This window comes from Athene noctua, chromosome 1 (assembly GCF_965140245.1).
Source record: "Athene noctua chromosome 1, bAthNoc1.hap1.1, whole genome shotgun sequence".
Lineage (NCBI taxonomy): Eukaryota > Metazoa > Chordata > Aves > Strigiformes > Strigidae > Athene > Athene noctua.
Genome location: NC_134037.1, coordinates 67,093,012 through 67,108,823, shown reverse-complemented (window position 1 = coordinate 67,108,823; position 15,812 = coordinate 67,093,012). Strand labels below are relative to the sequence as shown.

The 15,812-nt window shown below is 36.2% G+C and overlaps 1 protein-coding gene across 12 annotated transcripts in view; it reads left to right on the top strand.

Moving 5' to 3' along the window:
* The window catches only part of REPS1 (RALBP1 associated Eps domain containing 1), a 67,885-nt gene that overhangs the window by 13,082 nt on the left and 38,991 nt on the right, over nucleotides 1-15,812 (top strand). For all 12 annotated transcript variants that reach the window (XM_074896442.1, XM_074896444.1, XM_074896443.1 and 9 more), the window contains exons 2-3: nucleotides 3,358-3,481; nucleotides 7,711-7,907. In XM_074896442.1, the coding sequence (XP_074752543.1) occupies nucleotides 3,358-3,481; nucleotides 7,711-7,907 (321 nt within the window). The remainder of the gene's footprint in view (nucleotides 1-3,357; nucleotides 3,482-7,710; nucleotides 7,908-15,812) is intronic.

Genomic DNA, 15,812 nt, shown 5'->3' with positions numbered 1-15,812 from the left:
GTTGTTACTATTTTCCCCCCTGCCCCCCATCACTATAGCATATTATTATCTGTTGAATGTTTAAATCCTCCTTCAAAAAGATTATAGGTAGGCTGTTTTGAGTATGTTCAAGCATGCTGTCAGTCAGCAAATGAGTCTTCACTAGATATCTGCATTTAATCATTTTACTCAACCTTCCGTCGTGTTTCTGACTGCGTTATGTTCTGTGCTCTGTAGCTTCACAGCTACTTGTTCAGCAGCATAAGGGCATTCTTTTTTGTTGCCTTTTTTATCCTTGCTTTTTTCTTGATACTTACATTAGTGTATTTTCTACATTTATATCTATTTTCTTTGAATCCATGTTTGTCTTTCTAATACTTATCTATTGTGGTAGCTTAATTATTAATTTTGTTTTTAACTGAAGTTTTTTTTCAGTCTGGCAGTACTGACTGGCTCCAAACAAGGTAATTTCTAGTCCAGCACTAGCTTTGAAATTGCTCAAAGCCATTACTGCCTAATGATTCCATAGGCCTCAAATGCCTGCGTCATTGCTTCCTTTCATAAGAAGCTTTTCCAGAGTCTGCTCAGTTATTCATCTGTCAGTACTAGGGCACTAGCTCTACAAGATTTTTCTGTGTTGGGTGTAGTCAAGTACGTGAATGTTCATCAGTCTTCCAGGATACGGTGCTTTAAAAAAAAGAATCGCTCTTGGTGTTGCACTGGTTTTGACTGCTAGCCGTCTCTTAAATTTTCACTGCTTTAGTTCTGCCTGTTATTTAAACTTAGTGTAGTTATTTCTGGCATTAAGTTGGGTCCAGGCAATTTATTTTAGATGTTGATGTATCAAAGTTTTTGTTTGAATTGTCAACTGTCATTTTACACTGTCACTTTTTTCCTCATGGCACTTCTTGTAGTCCAACCAACCTGTTGAAACTAATGTATTGTATTTGGCTGTATTTAATGCTTTTCTTTTAGTTACTGAACTTTAGAAAATGCCCTGTTATCCTGACTTCTGTCCAGACATCATGCTGCAAAAATACTGTAGTGGGAAAATGTAAATAACAAAGGTGCTGTAGGACAATGTGGGAAGTGTAATTCTGATATAACCAAATGATTTAATGCAGCTAGCTTCTGTCCAGCAGGATTTGAGCTGCACGCACAGCCCTAGACCTGCTGATCCTCTTGGGACTACTTTTGAACTAAGTGTTTGTCAACTTCCCACACCCTCCTGTGACAGGTTTTACAACAGCTTATTTTCATGAGGTCTTAGAATCCTGGTGCACAGTAAGGAAATACCCGGGCAGGTTTTTGTTGAGCCATATCTAGCTCAGCTGTAGTTAATAAACCCATCTGTTTGTCTGATTGTATGGAGTACCATACATGGATCATGTGGTTCAGTTGCTGCTAGGTGAAAATATAGCTGACTTTTTTCAGTTATACCTTGCCTGCAAGCAGGGCTCCTCTGCCCTTCAGAACTGTGCCCTCTGAAAGCTGGGAAATCTTTCAGGACAGCTTGCTCTAAGTTCAGTAAGAGTCCATCCCATTAGTTAGGAAAATGAGCAGATGTTTCAAGAGACCAGATTTGCTAAACAGGGAACTTAAAATTGAGCTCTGGTGGGAAGGGTGAGGACAGAAATTAGTGTCCATGGAATGTAGATGAGACTGAGATTCTCTGTGCTTCTCTGCATTGATCTTCACAGACAAGGTCTCATATGCCTTTGTGCCTGGAGATGAGATTGTAGGAGGAGAGAAACTAGTAGTACTACAAGAAGATTGATGGATCTCTCAAGAAATCTAAAGTTGATGGGATGAGATTAAATGCTTCTGAGGCTGCTGAGAGAACTAGCTAAGGTCATTGCAAGCCAGCTTTCTCTTTGAATAGTTGTGGAGTTCAGGGCTGGGCCTCAACACGTGTTGCAGCCATCTTCAGGAAGGCCAGGAAGTTGATTTGGGGAACTGCAGGCTGGTCGGCTGCACTTCAGCCCCTGGGAAATTGTGGAGCAAGTCTGCTTGGAAGCCATTCATAGGCATATGAAGGTGAAAACAGTAATTAGGATTAGCAAGCGTGGGTTTACCAAGGTTACTTGTCAACCAGATTGTCTGCTGTCATGGAAAGACTAAACTGTGGTTGAGGAGAGAAAAGCAGTGATGTCATTTACCTTCAACAAGACTTTGACCATGGCATCCAAGAGCATCCTTGTGTCTTCCTTGGAACACTACAGTCTAAATGAGACTGCTAGTAGGTAAAAAGGCAGTCTGGATCATAGAGCTCAGAGAGTCTGATTTGGGACATGTCATGCTTAGTATCTTATCAGTGACTTGGCATAAGCAGGAATGCACCCTCAGCAAGTTTGCAGGTCTTCTATGTGGAGAGGTGTGCAGTCAGTAAGTTTGTATATATGGTTGTTGTCTGGAGGAACCAAAATTTCTCAAAATTCATAACGAAAGGCAAGACCACCTTTCCCTTATCTAGAACACCAGGGGAAGAAAAGGGAGTAAGATAACTCTAGTTCGTTGTGGTGTTTCTTAAATGAAACAGCATCTGTAGAGTTTTTTGGAGAACCTGAAGTTCTGCATTCTCTTGCAGTGCTGAAATCCATGCATATGTGTGGATGCTTCTTTGTGTTCTGAATGAGCACTTTGTGTTTGCTTTATAATTTCAAAGTTAATCTATAGCAAATATATCAGAAAAGTCTGGAAGGTATCATTTACAGTTGTCTAGCATTTTCACTTTTTGTACATTCTAACCTTGTTATTGAAATTCTTCATGGAGAAATTTGAGGGGCAACCATTTCTCTAACTTTTTCAATAACATATCGTTCAGTTTTGTCTGAGAATTATTTGAAAGTCTTCATTTTGTGTTTCTGTTTTACATAGTAAAATTTAGTGTAATACTAAAAATGTTGAATGCTGTTCTTTTTCTGTCACAGTTACTGTAGACAGATATAGCATATAGCTGCTAATAGAGTAGCTAATAGTGACACTGGATGTTTATTATCTGCTTTCTTGGTGTTTATGCTTTTTGGGGGGTTGGGGGTGGTGGTGTTTGTTTTCTTTTTTCTTAAAAAAAGAAATGTGACCCCACTTACTCTCTTACCCTATCTCACATCAACTCTGTAGAACCTAGGTGAAAGAGTAGGTGGATAATTGGGAAAAACTTAAATTTTGACTTGGTGTTTATGCTGGTTGTGAGAAATCACATACTCTGACTTGTGTCACATTTAGAGATTGCATGTGAAGTTGTTACTGAAAGATTGTATATAGAGGAAGTTATGAGCATTGAGTGCAAGCCATACCGCTCTTAAATGTATCAAATTGCCTCTGTAGAGCAATTCATGTTTTAAGTTTCTTTGTACAAGTAACTATGTTTTGTTTCAGATTATGGAGCTCTGTGGTGCAACGAGACTGGGCTATTTTGGAAGAAGCCAATTTTACATTGCTTTGAAACTTGTTGCTGTGGCCCAATCTGGTCTCCCTCTAAGAGTGGAAAGCTTAAATACAGGTAAATTACAGGATTGGGGCAGAATTGAGTTGCTAAGCAGAATTATTGTACTTGGCTCACAGATTCTTGTAGAGTAATCTTGTATAAATCAGTGTGGTATGTCTTTTTATACATGTTACTACCTTTAAAAAAATTGTGGAGAGACTATGAGTGTATTCTTACTATGCAATAAATATGAGGTGAAATACTTTACTCTGTTACCAAGTATTGTGTTCTTCATGGGGTAAATGAACAACTACGACTGACTTGTGTAGGCACAAGTTCATTCTATAGATTACTAACGTGAGAACTCGTGTGCTGTATGCTCTAAATAAAGTACTAATAGGACTAATGTGAATTGGAAGGAAAAGAAGAACGCGATATTTGCAGGCTTTTGTAGTTGCTGAGTTTTATGAAGCCTTGATTGCAACAAATGAAAGGTCACCTTTTTTAAAGTCACGTTCCTTCGCACTTGGCTTGACAGTTTTCTCCTTCTTAGTGCAAATATGAAGATTAGTGGTTTAAGCTTTCAGTGAAAAACCTGACCTATAAAAGATCTTTGAAGTAGGTAATCAGCCAAAACACGTTATCCTGCTTTTCAAAGGTCAGCTGCGGTGTGGGTAATGAAATAGGAACAGGAGAAAGACTTGCTCTGGGAAAATGGTTCAAAACACCAGAAAGAGCTTTGGTACAAGGTGCTGCTGTAGCCTTCTGAGTGACATAAGTGAATCCATGCCAGTGTTGCTCTGTAAGATAAAAAGAGATTTAGGAAGATGAAGTAGTGAGTTTTAAGGCACTGTAGCCCTTTGCAGCATAGTACACAGCTCACAGCTTAAAAATATCTTTTGGAGCACAGCTTTGCATTAAGGTGACTTCCTTAGTATATTTTATGTCTGTAGAATACGTGTTATTGTATAATTTATATATGCCAATAATTAAAGCTTAGGAGTTTTTTGTACCTAAAGGAGATAAATTAAGCAGAGTAGTTAAGGAGACTATGTTAAAAACAATCTGATAGGGCTGAAGTATTTGACAAAGCTATAAAAAAAGGAATCATTGTGTATGTTTTTAGTTATGTTTATTCTAGGCTTGCACAAACAGTATATACTGCTTTCGTGCTTTTGTGTAGTTTTTTGGAAAAGTGCATGGTTTCAGTCAACTTTTTTGCTACTATTCTAGTTACTGTCTCCTCATAAGCCATCCTGTGTTTATAAACAGTTTTCCTGATGAGTGTTTCCAAATCTAAAGCTTCAGCAAGTTATTGCAGAATGCCCTAGAATCAGAAAGTTGGAAAAGGGACCTTTGACTCTTAATATCTGATGGAACTGAGACTTGATACAACAATTTTGGGATTTCTCATCACATGCCCACTGAAGAAGGCAAAGATTAAAATCTGTGTATGTGGCTTTCTCCAGAGTTTTTATGTGCTTGTTTTTATTTTAATGCAAGACACCTTAATTGGAAGGAGCTTTTCTATTAAAAAAAAAAAAAATCAGAAAAAATTTTAAGGAAGAAATTGAAATGAAGGTACAGAATTAATTTCAAAATATAAAACATGTTGCTGTAAAATTAGCAGCCATTGGAACTTTTGTATTGGAATACATTTCCTTGATTCATGACAATACTAGAAATACTTGTAATAGTTTCTGGACTTCTAGGAATAATTTTCTGTAACTGGTTCCAAACCTACTAAATACAAGTACAATTGACGGAACATTTATTTTTACCCTAACTGTTTTTAGCTTTGGTTGTCTGTTGCCTTGGTTGCAGTGGTTCCAGTCCTGTCTATGAAGTTCCTGCTTGTAGGATGATTCAAGTGTTGTAGCAGCTACTAAACAGCTAAAATACAGAAGGCTGAATCATTATAAAATGATTCTGAGCTAGGGTTGCATTCCTTTGAAAACTGGGGTCCAGCAGCCTTGCCAGCTGCGTTCTGCCCTCAGTCCATCTCCAAGAGGTCTTGAAGAGGAACTGTTAGAGCCATCTCAAACTAAGCCATATAACTCATTCTTTCTTCAAAGTGAAACATTTAAAACTGGTTAAAGCTTGTGTTTTTAGGACATGTACTTTTTAGCTCTGCTTTCTATGCATGTTCTATTCGATTATTTTCTAAAGGTTCTTCACTCTTGGTATTTTCTCTCCTCTTTTTTCTTTGGTTCACAATGTGTCTCTTCAGTAAACAGGAAGCTTGCTTTATGTGAGTTGCTGAGTGGAAACTACAGTCAAATTTTGAATATTAAGTCCATCCTACACAAGTATCATCCAGTTGATTCTCAGTTAACTAAGTGCTTTTTTGGTTACTCACATGTGCAGTGTAGTAAAAATACTGGCTTTAGTTACTCTACTACAAACCTCTAAATTTTTTGTTCCTTTGCTGTTCTAGAAAATTTTCCTTCTGGGAAGGTAAAAATTGAGAAATTGAGCAGTGTCTATTTCAGAGTAATGTTTATTTTCAAAGTGTGGAAAAAGATGTTAACAAGGATGTGGGTATAAAAAGTACAGAAAACTTTCTAATTTATTCAAGTTTTAATTCCATTCATAATAGCTATTGCATTTATAATTGAGGGATTTCTTAAAAGTTACATATATTGTAGTGTTGAAGTGAGGTTTTTCTGTTGTTACGGGGGAAAAGACAGGAGAGAGGTAAGAATGGCAGATGTTAATATGCCATGTAGAAACTTAGTATAGCAAAACAAACCTACATTTTTAAAGCAGACAACAGAGGATTTTGTGTTCCTTCTAAGCCCTCTATATTAATTTGTGAAATAGTGCTAGATATCTCATGTCAAAGCCTCGTGTTGGAACAACCAATTGCATAGACTTCCCCTCTGGCAGTTGGATGTTCTAGTGTCTGTATTGTCCCATTTTGCAAGCATATGAATTTTCACTTGCATGCAATGAGTTTTTCAGTTTTTGACTGGCTGTAGTTCACTGTTTAGCTATGTCAGTAACTTTCCTAGTGCAATGTGGGGTACAATGCTAATATGAAAACTGGCATCAAGGAATGAGGAAGGCATCAGGAACTGATTTAACAGTGTTTCCACTATGATAGATAACCACAAATTTAGCTGAGAGACCCTTGCATGCCCCTTCCCTGTGATGAAAGCTCTTTGGCGTATTGAATTGTGCTTAGTGGTGGAGACTTAAATCAAGAATTTATGTTCTTACTGGAGCATTGTTCTTTAATACTGGGTAAATAAATATTTCTATGGATACATAGTCATTGAATACTATGGATTCAAATGATACTCTTCAAATACAAATCAGTTTAATGTTTAATTTTTATGTAATAAACTGTATGCAATTTCATCTCATATTTTAATACAGTTGGTGGTGCCACTGACTCATTCTCAATACCAAAAGTAAATGGTGTAAGCAGTCAGCAAGAGAAATTAAACTTGAGCCATGTCTGTAAGTTTGTTTTGTGTTGGAAAAATAGTTTCCAAGTAAGCTGTGTAGCAAATTTGCAGTTTATTTTCATCTGCAGTGAACCAGTAAGAAAGTTGTGGTTGGGATTCAGAAGAATGGTAGAAATCTTGCATTTTTATATCAAACTACTCTGAACCGTAATATGTAAAGCAAAGGACCTAGCATTTTGTAGAAACTTCACTTCATATGTGTTCATAACAAAGTGAGGTGATACTGGAATTTTCCCAGTTGTATCCCAGTAAAATAGCTAATTTATCTTCTATTTTTGAAAGGTGTGTTGAAGCAATAGTTGCAATTTTGGCAGTAAAACTAGATTATATGATCCATTGTAAATATAAACATGACATGAGCTCTCTGAAAGATGATGTTGACTGTACTGCAGTATTTTAGCATTTGTTTTGCTGATGAACCATTTTGTATGAAGACTTTATCATTTTATATGTGCTAGAAATGGTAGATAAATTTTTAAAGTCACACTTCAATATTTAAATGTTGGCAAAACTAGGAAGAAAAATGAGCTAAATCCAGATTATCTGATTGCTACTGCATTTAATGCAAAGTTGTAGTGCAAAACTGTTATGGAGCTATATGAAGTCCTCTTTGTATACTGAGACTTGGGTAGCTGAATTGTTAAGTATAATGCAGAAAGGGTATTTGCTGTTTTTTCTCCACTGGCAGATGTTGGCTTGACTGTAGCAGCAGTGTTGGTGTTTAAGTAATTGAGGCACATGTGTAATTTTAACTCTGAAATAGAACTGCATTTTTATTTTTAAGCATCATACTTCTGTGTGGTAAATGGCCTGCTCTGTTTTTTTTAACAGTAAAGGACCTCCCTCTTCCCAGATTTGTTGTGTCAAAGAATGAACAAGAATCAAGACACACAGCCTTGTATTCTTCAGATGCTGATAACCCAGCTTCATATTCAGGTGTGATTCCTCCTCCACCTGGCAGAATACAAGTCAAAAAAGGCTCTGTGAGCCATGATGCAGTTCAACAACGTACATCAACTGAGCAACAGGTAAGTTTACTTAAAAGATTAATGGGACTCTTAGCCACTATTATGCTGCATACATGTCAGTTTGATAGGGCTTCTAAGCTTTGTTGCTTTCAATATAGTTTCTTTCAAAAAAAAGAAAAATCCTACGGATTTGTATTACACATGAAGACCACATATCCTTTTGAAATACTTGCATGTAGGAGCCTTTTTTTTAATGAAGTCTTATAATCTGTGTTTAAAATATTGGTGTTAATGGACAGAGAATTAAGACAGAAAAGAAAATCAATGTGTTAGATACAATAGCAAATATCAAGTTGTAATCATCATGATATACCTTGTTTATTAGATCATATCAGCTTTTTGGTCATTGAAACAGTGGTGCTGAATGCCATGGAAGACTGGATTCTAGTCCTTCATCATGCTTCAGTTCCTTTAAATCTGAAATACTTTATTTAGAAAATTTTTTAAGATCTTAGTTACTTTTCTCTGCCTTACATTTTGTTGTTTTTCTATTTAATTGTTAAGTAGATGCAATGAGAACCAGAAATAAGAAGTTTTCACATAGATTTTTATTGTGTTCTAATAATGAGAAAGTTGGTCCTCTTTTGCTCCCTGTTTTTTTCATCTTCAGCTACGGGGTATCTGAATAAATGAAAATTGTAAATGCTTGCAACTCTGTGCCTTCTCATAATTCCTTAGATTTTATAGTCTTTACACTGTCTTTGCATGGGGAAATATTTTCTGATTCTCTCTTCTACGAGCAAGAACACTGAATACAAATACTAAATTTTGCTGGGTGTATGTGTGTCTGTGCATAACTGTTGAATGACCTGTTTTCTTCCCCATGGTATGCTCTTTTTCTGGACATGTTTTGCAAAAAATCGAGGAACTTGGAAACATCTCTTAATCTTTCTGGGAATCAAGGGGTCACTCATGAACATATAGCCCAGACTGATAGAATGTAAAGAAAAATCAAATTAACAGAGACCATTGGCTACCACTTCCTCCTCTCTCCCAAACTGGAGATGGGGTCGGTAATGAAAGAAAGTCTGGCAGTAGATTGAAGATAGCTGCTTGTTGTCTACTTTTGGGTAGTTGTGTTTGAGAACTTCCAAGCACTTCATGAAGAAATCAACACTCACAGATCTTGATCTGATGATGGGGTTTTGGTTTGGTTGAAATACTGTTTTGTATGATTCCATCATGATTTTGAGTTTTAGTGAACAGCTGTAATTTGGTACTGGTGTAAATTGGAAATGAAAAAAAATAATCTGGTGTTTGATGTCTTCTTCAGGTTCCAGATAAAGAAGTCACATATTCATAAAAGTGTATAAGCATCCAAATTTAATTTCTTCATCTTGGCTGATAGAAGCAGCTTGGTATCTTTCTTTTGCACAAGTCTGTATGGGATCATCAGAATAAGGAAACTCTGTGTGCAAGTCCTTTGAGAGGGCTGGCCCAGAAAACAAACTTGGAGCAAATGTAATGGACAACACAGCATTGAGTCCAGCAGTTTTAAATTGCATTCATGGTTTAGAACATCAGGAAAGTATTGTCTGATTTTGCATCCTATTGTAAAACTGCATTTTCTGGGGCTGATGCTGCATTTCTGACTGTACAGTGAACTCATTCAAGCAGACTTCTAAGTCCCAGTCTTACTGATTTGGACGCCATGTTAGAAACAAGCTGAGAAAGGGGCTTGAGCCTAGTTTTCTTACTTAACCACATAAATACTCCAATTGGATTATTTTCCAAAAGATGGTTACAACTTCTATCCACGTTTTTGTAGAAATTGCTGATCCAATTGTCTTCATCTGGGGATACCACTCAGATTTATAAAATCTAGAAAGAGGTTCAGACTGTGAGTTCTCATTACGTGCCACCTCTTTCAGTGATGAGGATGAGAAGAGCTGAAGTCTGAGAAGTAAATTACAGCATGTCATTTTCCTAGGGATCGTTGTTCTTTCAGGAGGAATTTTAAGTGTCAAAGTTAAGCTTGGATACTTCACTCTTAGAGTTTGTCATGTAGCTATCAGGTACTCCATTAGTGAATTTGGGTTTGGTTGGGGTTTTTTTCTTAAACTGTTTACCGACTTTAATATGCCTGGCATTTCAAAATAGATTGATTTCATAAAATACTCTGGCTGCAATATTATTTATATGAAATCATAAGATATCTTAATCTTTAAAAACTGGATTCATTAATGTGTAACTTTCTATATTGGAGAGATTTGTCATGCATAGGTTAATATCATATCATTACAAATAATTTATGTAGAAGAATTTCACTTAAGAGTATTGCCTGCTGAAATGTCCTAGCTAAAGATATTTCTTTATCAATGCATTATTTTGGCAGTTTCCCTCAATGAGCTTCACTTGGGGCGCAGGGCATCAGGAAATGACAGTCAGTGTGTGTTTCCAAAGAATAGCTATAAACGAGGTCATCTTTTTAAAGTAAGTGTGAGCTAGGTTCCATAACATCCTTTATCTCCAGCCATTTCTGTGGCGGCATTTTTAGTTTATAATGGCTAAGTATTATGTAAATACAGCAATGGCTAGAAGTTTTTATCTTTTTAATATTGTTAGTGTTAATAGAAAATGACTGAAGTCGTGCCTGGCTGTCATGGAAGCTGCAGAACTGATTCTAGGAGTCAAACCAAATAAAGATGCCTTTACTCATTAGACGGCATGTGGATTGCACATCCTAGTGTAGATAAGACATTGGAGGAAATTTTTTTTTCTGCTAGCATAATTTCTTCTTCCTAAATAATAGAGGCTAAGTAGGTTTGAACACTTCTGACAATGTGTGACATCAACATGAGCACTTTTTTTGACATATGTATATAAACCATGGTTAATGTACCTACCTTTATACCTTGCCAGTAGTAGTAACTGTGCTACTAAAAATGTTAATTTAGGCCAATCTTGAGAATATAGATTCTGTTGAGTTCTTGTGCTTTTTTAAAAAGAAATTCTCTCAGTAGAGTTAGGAGTTGTCATTGTAGACGGAGGCTTTTTTGATTTTTTTTTTTTTTTTAAAGGAGTAAGACAAATGTACTGAAAACAGTTTCTTAGAAGAAGCAGCCATTTAGAGATTAAGAAGTAGTTTCTGTCTTCTGAAAGTAGCTTACAAGTGAATAAATGTTCTTACTATCACTCTGTTAGATACTGTCTTTGAATGTTTTGTGTCTTGTGGTTAAAGTCAAAAAGCAAATGCTTTTTCCAATGTCTTTAAGTGTGATCTAGGTATTGATCAGGTACTACTTTATGCTTGCCACCTTTTCAAGGAAAGGGGGAAAGCTAGTTTCAGTAGATGTTGAGGCTCTAACAGCTGAAAAACATGTATCTGGCATAGGCTGAACCTTGCTATATCCTGGTGCATATAAAAGGTAAAGCTGATGGTGCTTGTCTGTCTATGAGTGCATTAAGTATAATACTAGCACTGTAGATTATATTGATTTATTGCTATAGCAGTGCAGCCTTAGGAGGGGACAACTCAAATTTGGCACCTGTAGCAGTCAAAATATGATAATTTCAACTTTTTTTAACTATGTGAGAAGTTGTGTGACTTTCATTTAGGGTTTTGCCACTTGTCCATTTCTGTTCACTTCCATTTTGTAGATTGAACGGGTAATTCCGGGTAAAAATATATGTGGTATTAAGTAAATTGTTTAGGAGCACAAAACTGGAAAAAACCTCATGTCATTGAGTATAACCCTCTATTATCATGAGAATTTGTGTTAGATAATGAGTTTTTTAAAAATAATTAGGATTCTCTCTTGAAATCATGTAACCTTTTATCCACAATGGTTATGTTGGGGAAAACTATTCCAGAGCCTTAGTAGGAATATAGTGGAATATTTGTGGGCATATGATGGGAATTCTCATTTAAATTTACGCAGATCAGGTAATACCTGTTCTTTTAACAGCTTTGTCCGTAGTATTTGCTGCAGAATACCACCAGTATTTACTAGAAAACCGCTGTATTCCCCCTTAGCTTTGTTTTGCTTGACAAAGCAATCCATAGTCTCGGTTTCATCTCATAGTTACCAGTAATCCTCATAATCCTCCTCTACCTTCGATCCAATTTGAATTTGTTCTTATTGAAAATATTTCACTAGATTTGTATTTCTTCTTCCAAATGAGATCTCACCAGTATTAATACTGTTTTCTAGGGTATTTTCCTACTACTTCTTCTTGATATATCTCACCTCGTATACTTCAGCAGCTGTGAATAAAGCAAATCTATAAATTTGACATATTGTAGTGGTCTGATAGTTGACCTGTGCTTCCAGTCTTCTGTTTTCAGCTGATTGTTTCTCGTTATGCACTTTTGTATTAATTTCCACTATGAAAGAAACTGTATTTTATATTTTAAAACTTGATAGTTTACTGTGACTTGTGTCTTGAAAGGAATCCTCCATGTGTTTCCTTACATGTGTTGTCAGAATTCACCAGCGTGCTATTTAGTGTGCATAATCAGTTACTTAAAGTATTAAGACCCAAATCAGTCATTCAAGAGCATTATTAGAAAGTTCCCTTCAATCCCATAGTTCCCACTCGAATACAGTCCAGCTTTGCTCCTTCTGTAGCCATTTCTTTTGAACCTTAGATTCTTGTATTAATCTCCACATTGTTGGAATTATCTTGTATAGCACCCCACTGAAGTATGCTGAGGTTCAGGTTAAATGTAGTGCCATTCCTTTGTCCAGAAAATCACAAAAATAGTGTCAGCCAACTTAAGTAAAATTTCCCATGCTGCAGTTGATCCCTTTTCCATTTGTCTGTGGTTTTAATTATTATTTTCTTTAAAACCTAGTCTAAAACCTTTCAAACTGTTGAGATCAGTCTAACTGTAATTGGCTGAACCACACACCCCCTCTCAAAATGTGTCATGCTGCATGTGGAGAAATTCACATTGAACCTTGGACTACTTTTTTTCTTCAGTATTAATGCTAGTTGATTGCAAAAACATGGGTTCTGCAATGCAATTACCATCTCTAGCATAATCTTTCTTCATGATGGATCTGTTCCCTGACTCTTATGCAGGCTGTGTGGTATCAGGACCTGGATCACAACACCCTTAGAGCTACCCTTCGGATACCATGTCTGGCTTCATTGTCTCTGGAATTCTCCTTAGGAGGCTTTCTTCTGGCCTGAGGTGTGAGATCCAGGAAAAGGTTTATAATCTCATTTAACTCGTGTATGCTTGCAATGCCCTTTTGAGGTTGAGATCCCTCCAGAGTTGCTTTAGCACAGTAGTATTGTGTTGCCTAATGCCAGTTTGTTTGACTTATCTTCACTAAGGTTCTTTTTTTAGAGCCATGTATATTATATCACCTTTTTTTAATTAACATGTTAATTTTAGTAATTGCTTGTCAGTCAAAAAAAAGTCCAAGTTCTGAGCCCTTCATAGTGTCTTGGTTTCATAATTCCATTTTGGCAAAAATCATGCTTTTTTACAACTTCAATGTGTTTTTTTAAATTAAGATGGATTACTTAATTTTTACCTCCTAGCTATAACCTTATTTTTTGATTAGTCATAGAGAAGAATGTTTTTAGCAGTTTGATTTAACATGAAAATGCAAAATAGTTATTAACTATGTCAACATGCTTTCATTTAGATCAGTTTTCTGTAATAATGTAAAGAGAAAAAAATAAATGTCTTAAGATAGTAAGAACCAGAATGTTGTAATTGCTTTGGTTTTTTACTGAGGGTTGTTTGGAGAGAAATTTAAAGTTAGTGTTTTAAATGTTCAAATATAATTGCATTGAAAGTTCTAAACCAGCTTATCAAAATAAGATTTTAGTAGTAGCTGATCTCATAAATGATACATCAAGACAGTAGGCAGATGGTAAGTAAAATTGTCAAAGTTCCCAAAGAGATTAAGTGTGTAATTCTGTTAAAACTGGTGAAAAAAAAATTGCTGAGTTATTAGTAACCCACATTAGGCAAACTGTTGTAGCTGTTACATGTTAGGATTTTGAAGAGGAATGAAGTTAGGTTCTGTACACTAAGACTCAGAAAAATCTGATCCTGGATATTTTAGGCTTTCAAAATTAGTTTCTTTTATTAATAGATTTAACAGATGAAACTGAACAAACCTACTTCCTCAGATGCAACATACACTCATAAACTGAGAGTGTTTTGAGGGTTTGAGAGTGTATGTTGCAGTTGGAATAGAGGTGGTTCTAATGAACATACTGAAGTGTGAAGCCCAGTACAAAATTGAAGTGGAAACTGTATAATGAACAATGTTTTCTAGGCATTAGTATGTGAAAGTGACTTCTTACCCACTGCAAAAAACATACAAAGTTGATATTAACTTCTGTATAAGGGGTGAATGAACCTGTATGTAATTGCAGCTTCAATAAATCCCTACTCACTGTGTTTTGCCATGACTGCTTTTGAATGAGAGTCAATGTTTCTACAGTCCTGTCTCCTCCCCAGTCTTTTCTGGCTTGCATCTTCCTTTACACTTGCATTCAGCCATCAGTATTTTGTCTAAGCCGTATTTTTATATATATATATATACACACAAACACGCAGACAAACACTTATATTTTTGTATATATAAATATATATATACACATTTTTTTTTAAAAAAAAAAGGTGTTTAGCTTTCCTAAGCTTTTAGTAAACTAGATCAATGAATGCCATGAGTGGTATATGTGAGTGACTGGGATTGCACAAGGGAAGGATGGTGCCACAGTAATGACATCTAAATTTGGTTTAAACTGTTTTGGGAATATGTCTTGTAATGATGGTAAAGCTGAAGATGTGGCTTGTCCTTCTTCTAGAAGCTTTTTGACTTCAGAATTGGGGACATACTTTTGCTGTTTAATAGTTTTGGAGTGTAAGCTGAAGCTTCAAATCAATTGTGGGAAATTTGTAAATGTTCAGAATTCTGATATAACGTTGACTGGAACGTTGAGAACAGAGCTAATTATTTATTACGCTTGTACTTCTGATGATCTGATTACCATTATTATATGATTTACAGAACCACTTGAACCACATTTAGAAGAATTGAAGTTAATCATACTTACAATATCTTTCTATTTGGCCTTGAGCATAAGGCAAATGTTAGATGGAGGCTTACTGTATAGTTGCAGTTGTCAGCTTCACTAGGGCAAGGCTGCTTCATGAGGGTCATGTGTCAAGAGTTCTAGTGTTCACATGGAGTTACTAGAAGTAGCAAGTGGTTTCCTTTTAGGTAGACTATCATATGTTTGTCTGCCTTGGGTTTTCTTCTGTGTCTTTCTGGACCATCTGACATACCAGAGTAAGAGTACTGAAGTAGATGAATAGTGTCTGTGACCAAGCATAGCTTTCCTTAGGTTTATTCATGGTATTTTGTCTAAAAATTCAAACATCATTCAAATCTTGTTTAATAAAGGATGGCTTATCTAAAAGCCAATGGAAGAGGAAGCTTTTAATTGATTTCAGTGATGCATCATCATGGTTCTCCTAGCACCTCTTGCACTGTGCTAAGCAGACTAGCCATTCAGCCCCGGTCTAGCTTCCAGCCTGCAAGTGTCTCTCTGGATGCCCTGACTCCTCCTCTTGCCCTCATGTACCTGTAAGGGTAAGAATGTACTGTCATCTAAACTAAATTTCTTGTCAAGTAAGATGCTAAGAGAAGGAATTTTCAGGCAAATTTCAGACAGGCGTGTAACTGCAACAAAATCTTGAACTGCCTGTAACTGCAACAAAATCTTGAACTGGTAGAGGTACTGTGGAAAAACAGTGACTTTGTGCAGTCAGCTGGTCCCTGAATTAAAAGTTGAAGTGAATTAGTACTGCTACCAGCCACTTTGTAATGTTCTTTGCCAATACGTATGGGTGTCATTTAAATGCTTTGAATGGAAGGTTCAAAATCATGTGGCCTAGGAATTTATTTAAGAAAATCTGACTCAATGGTC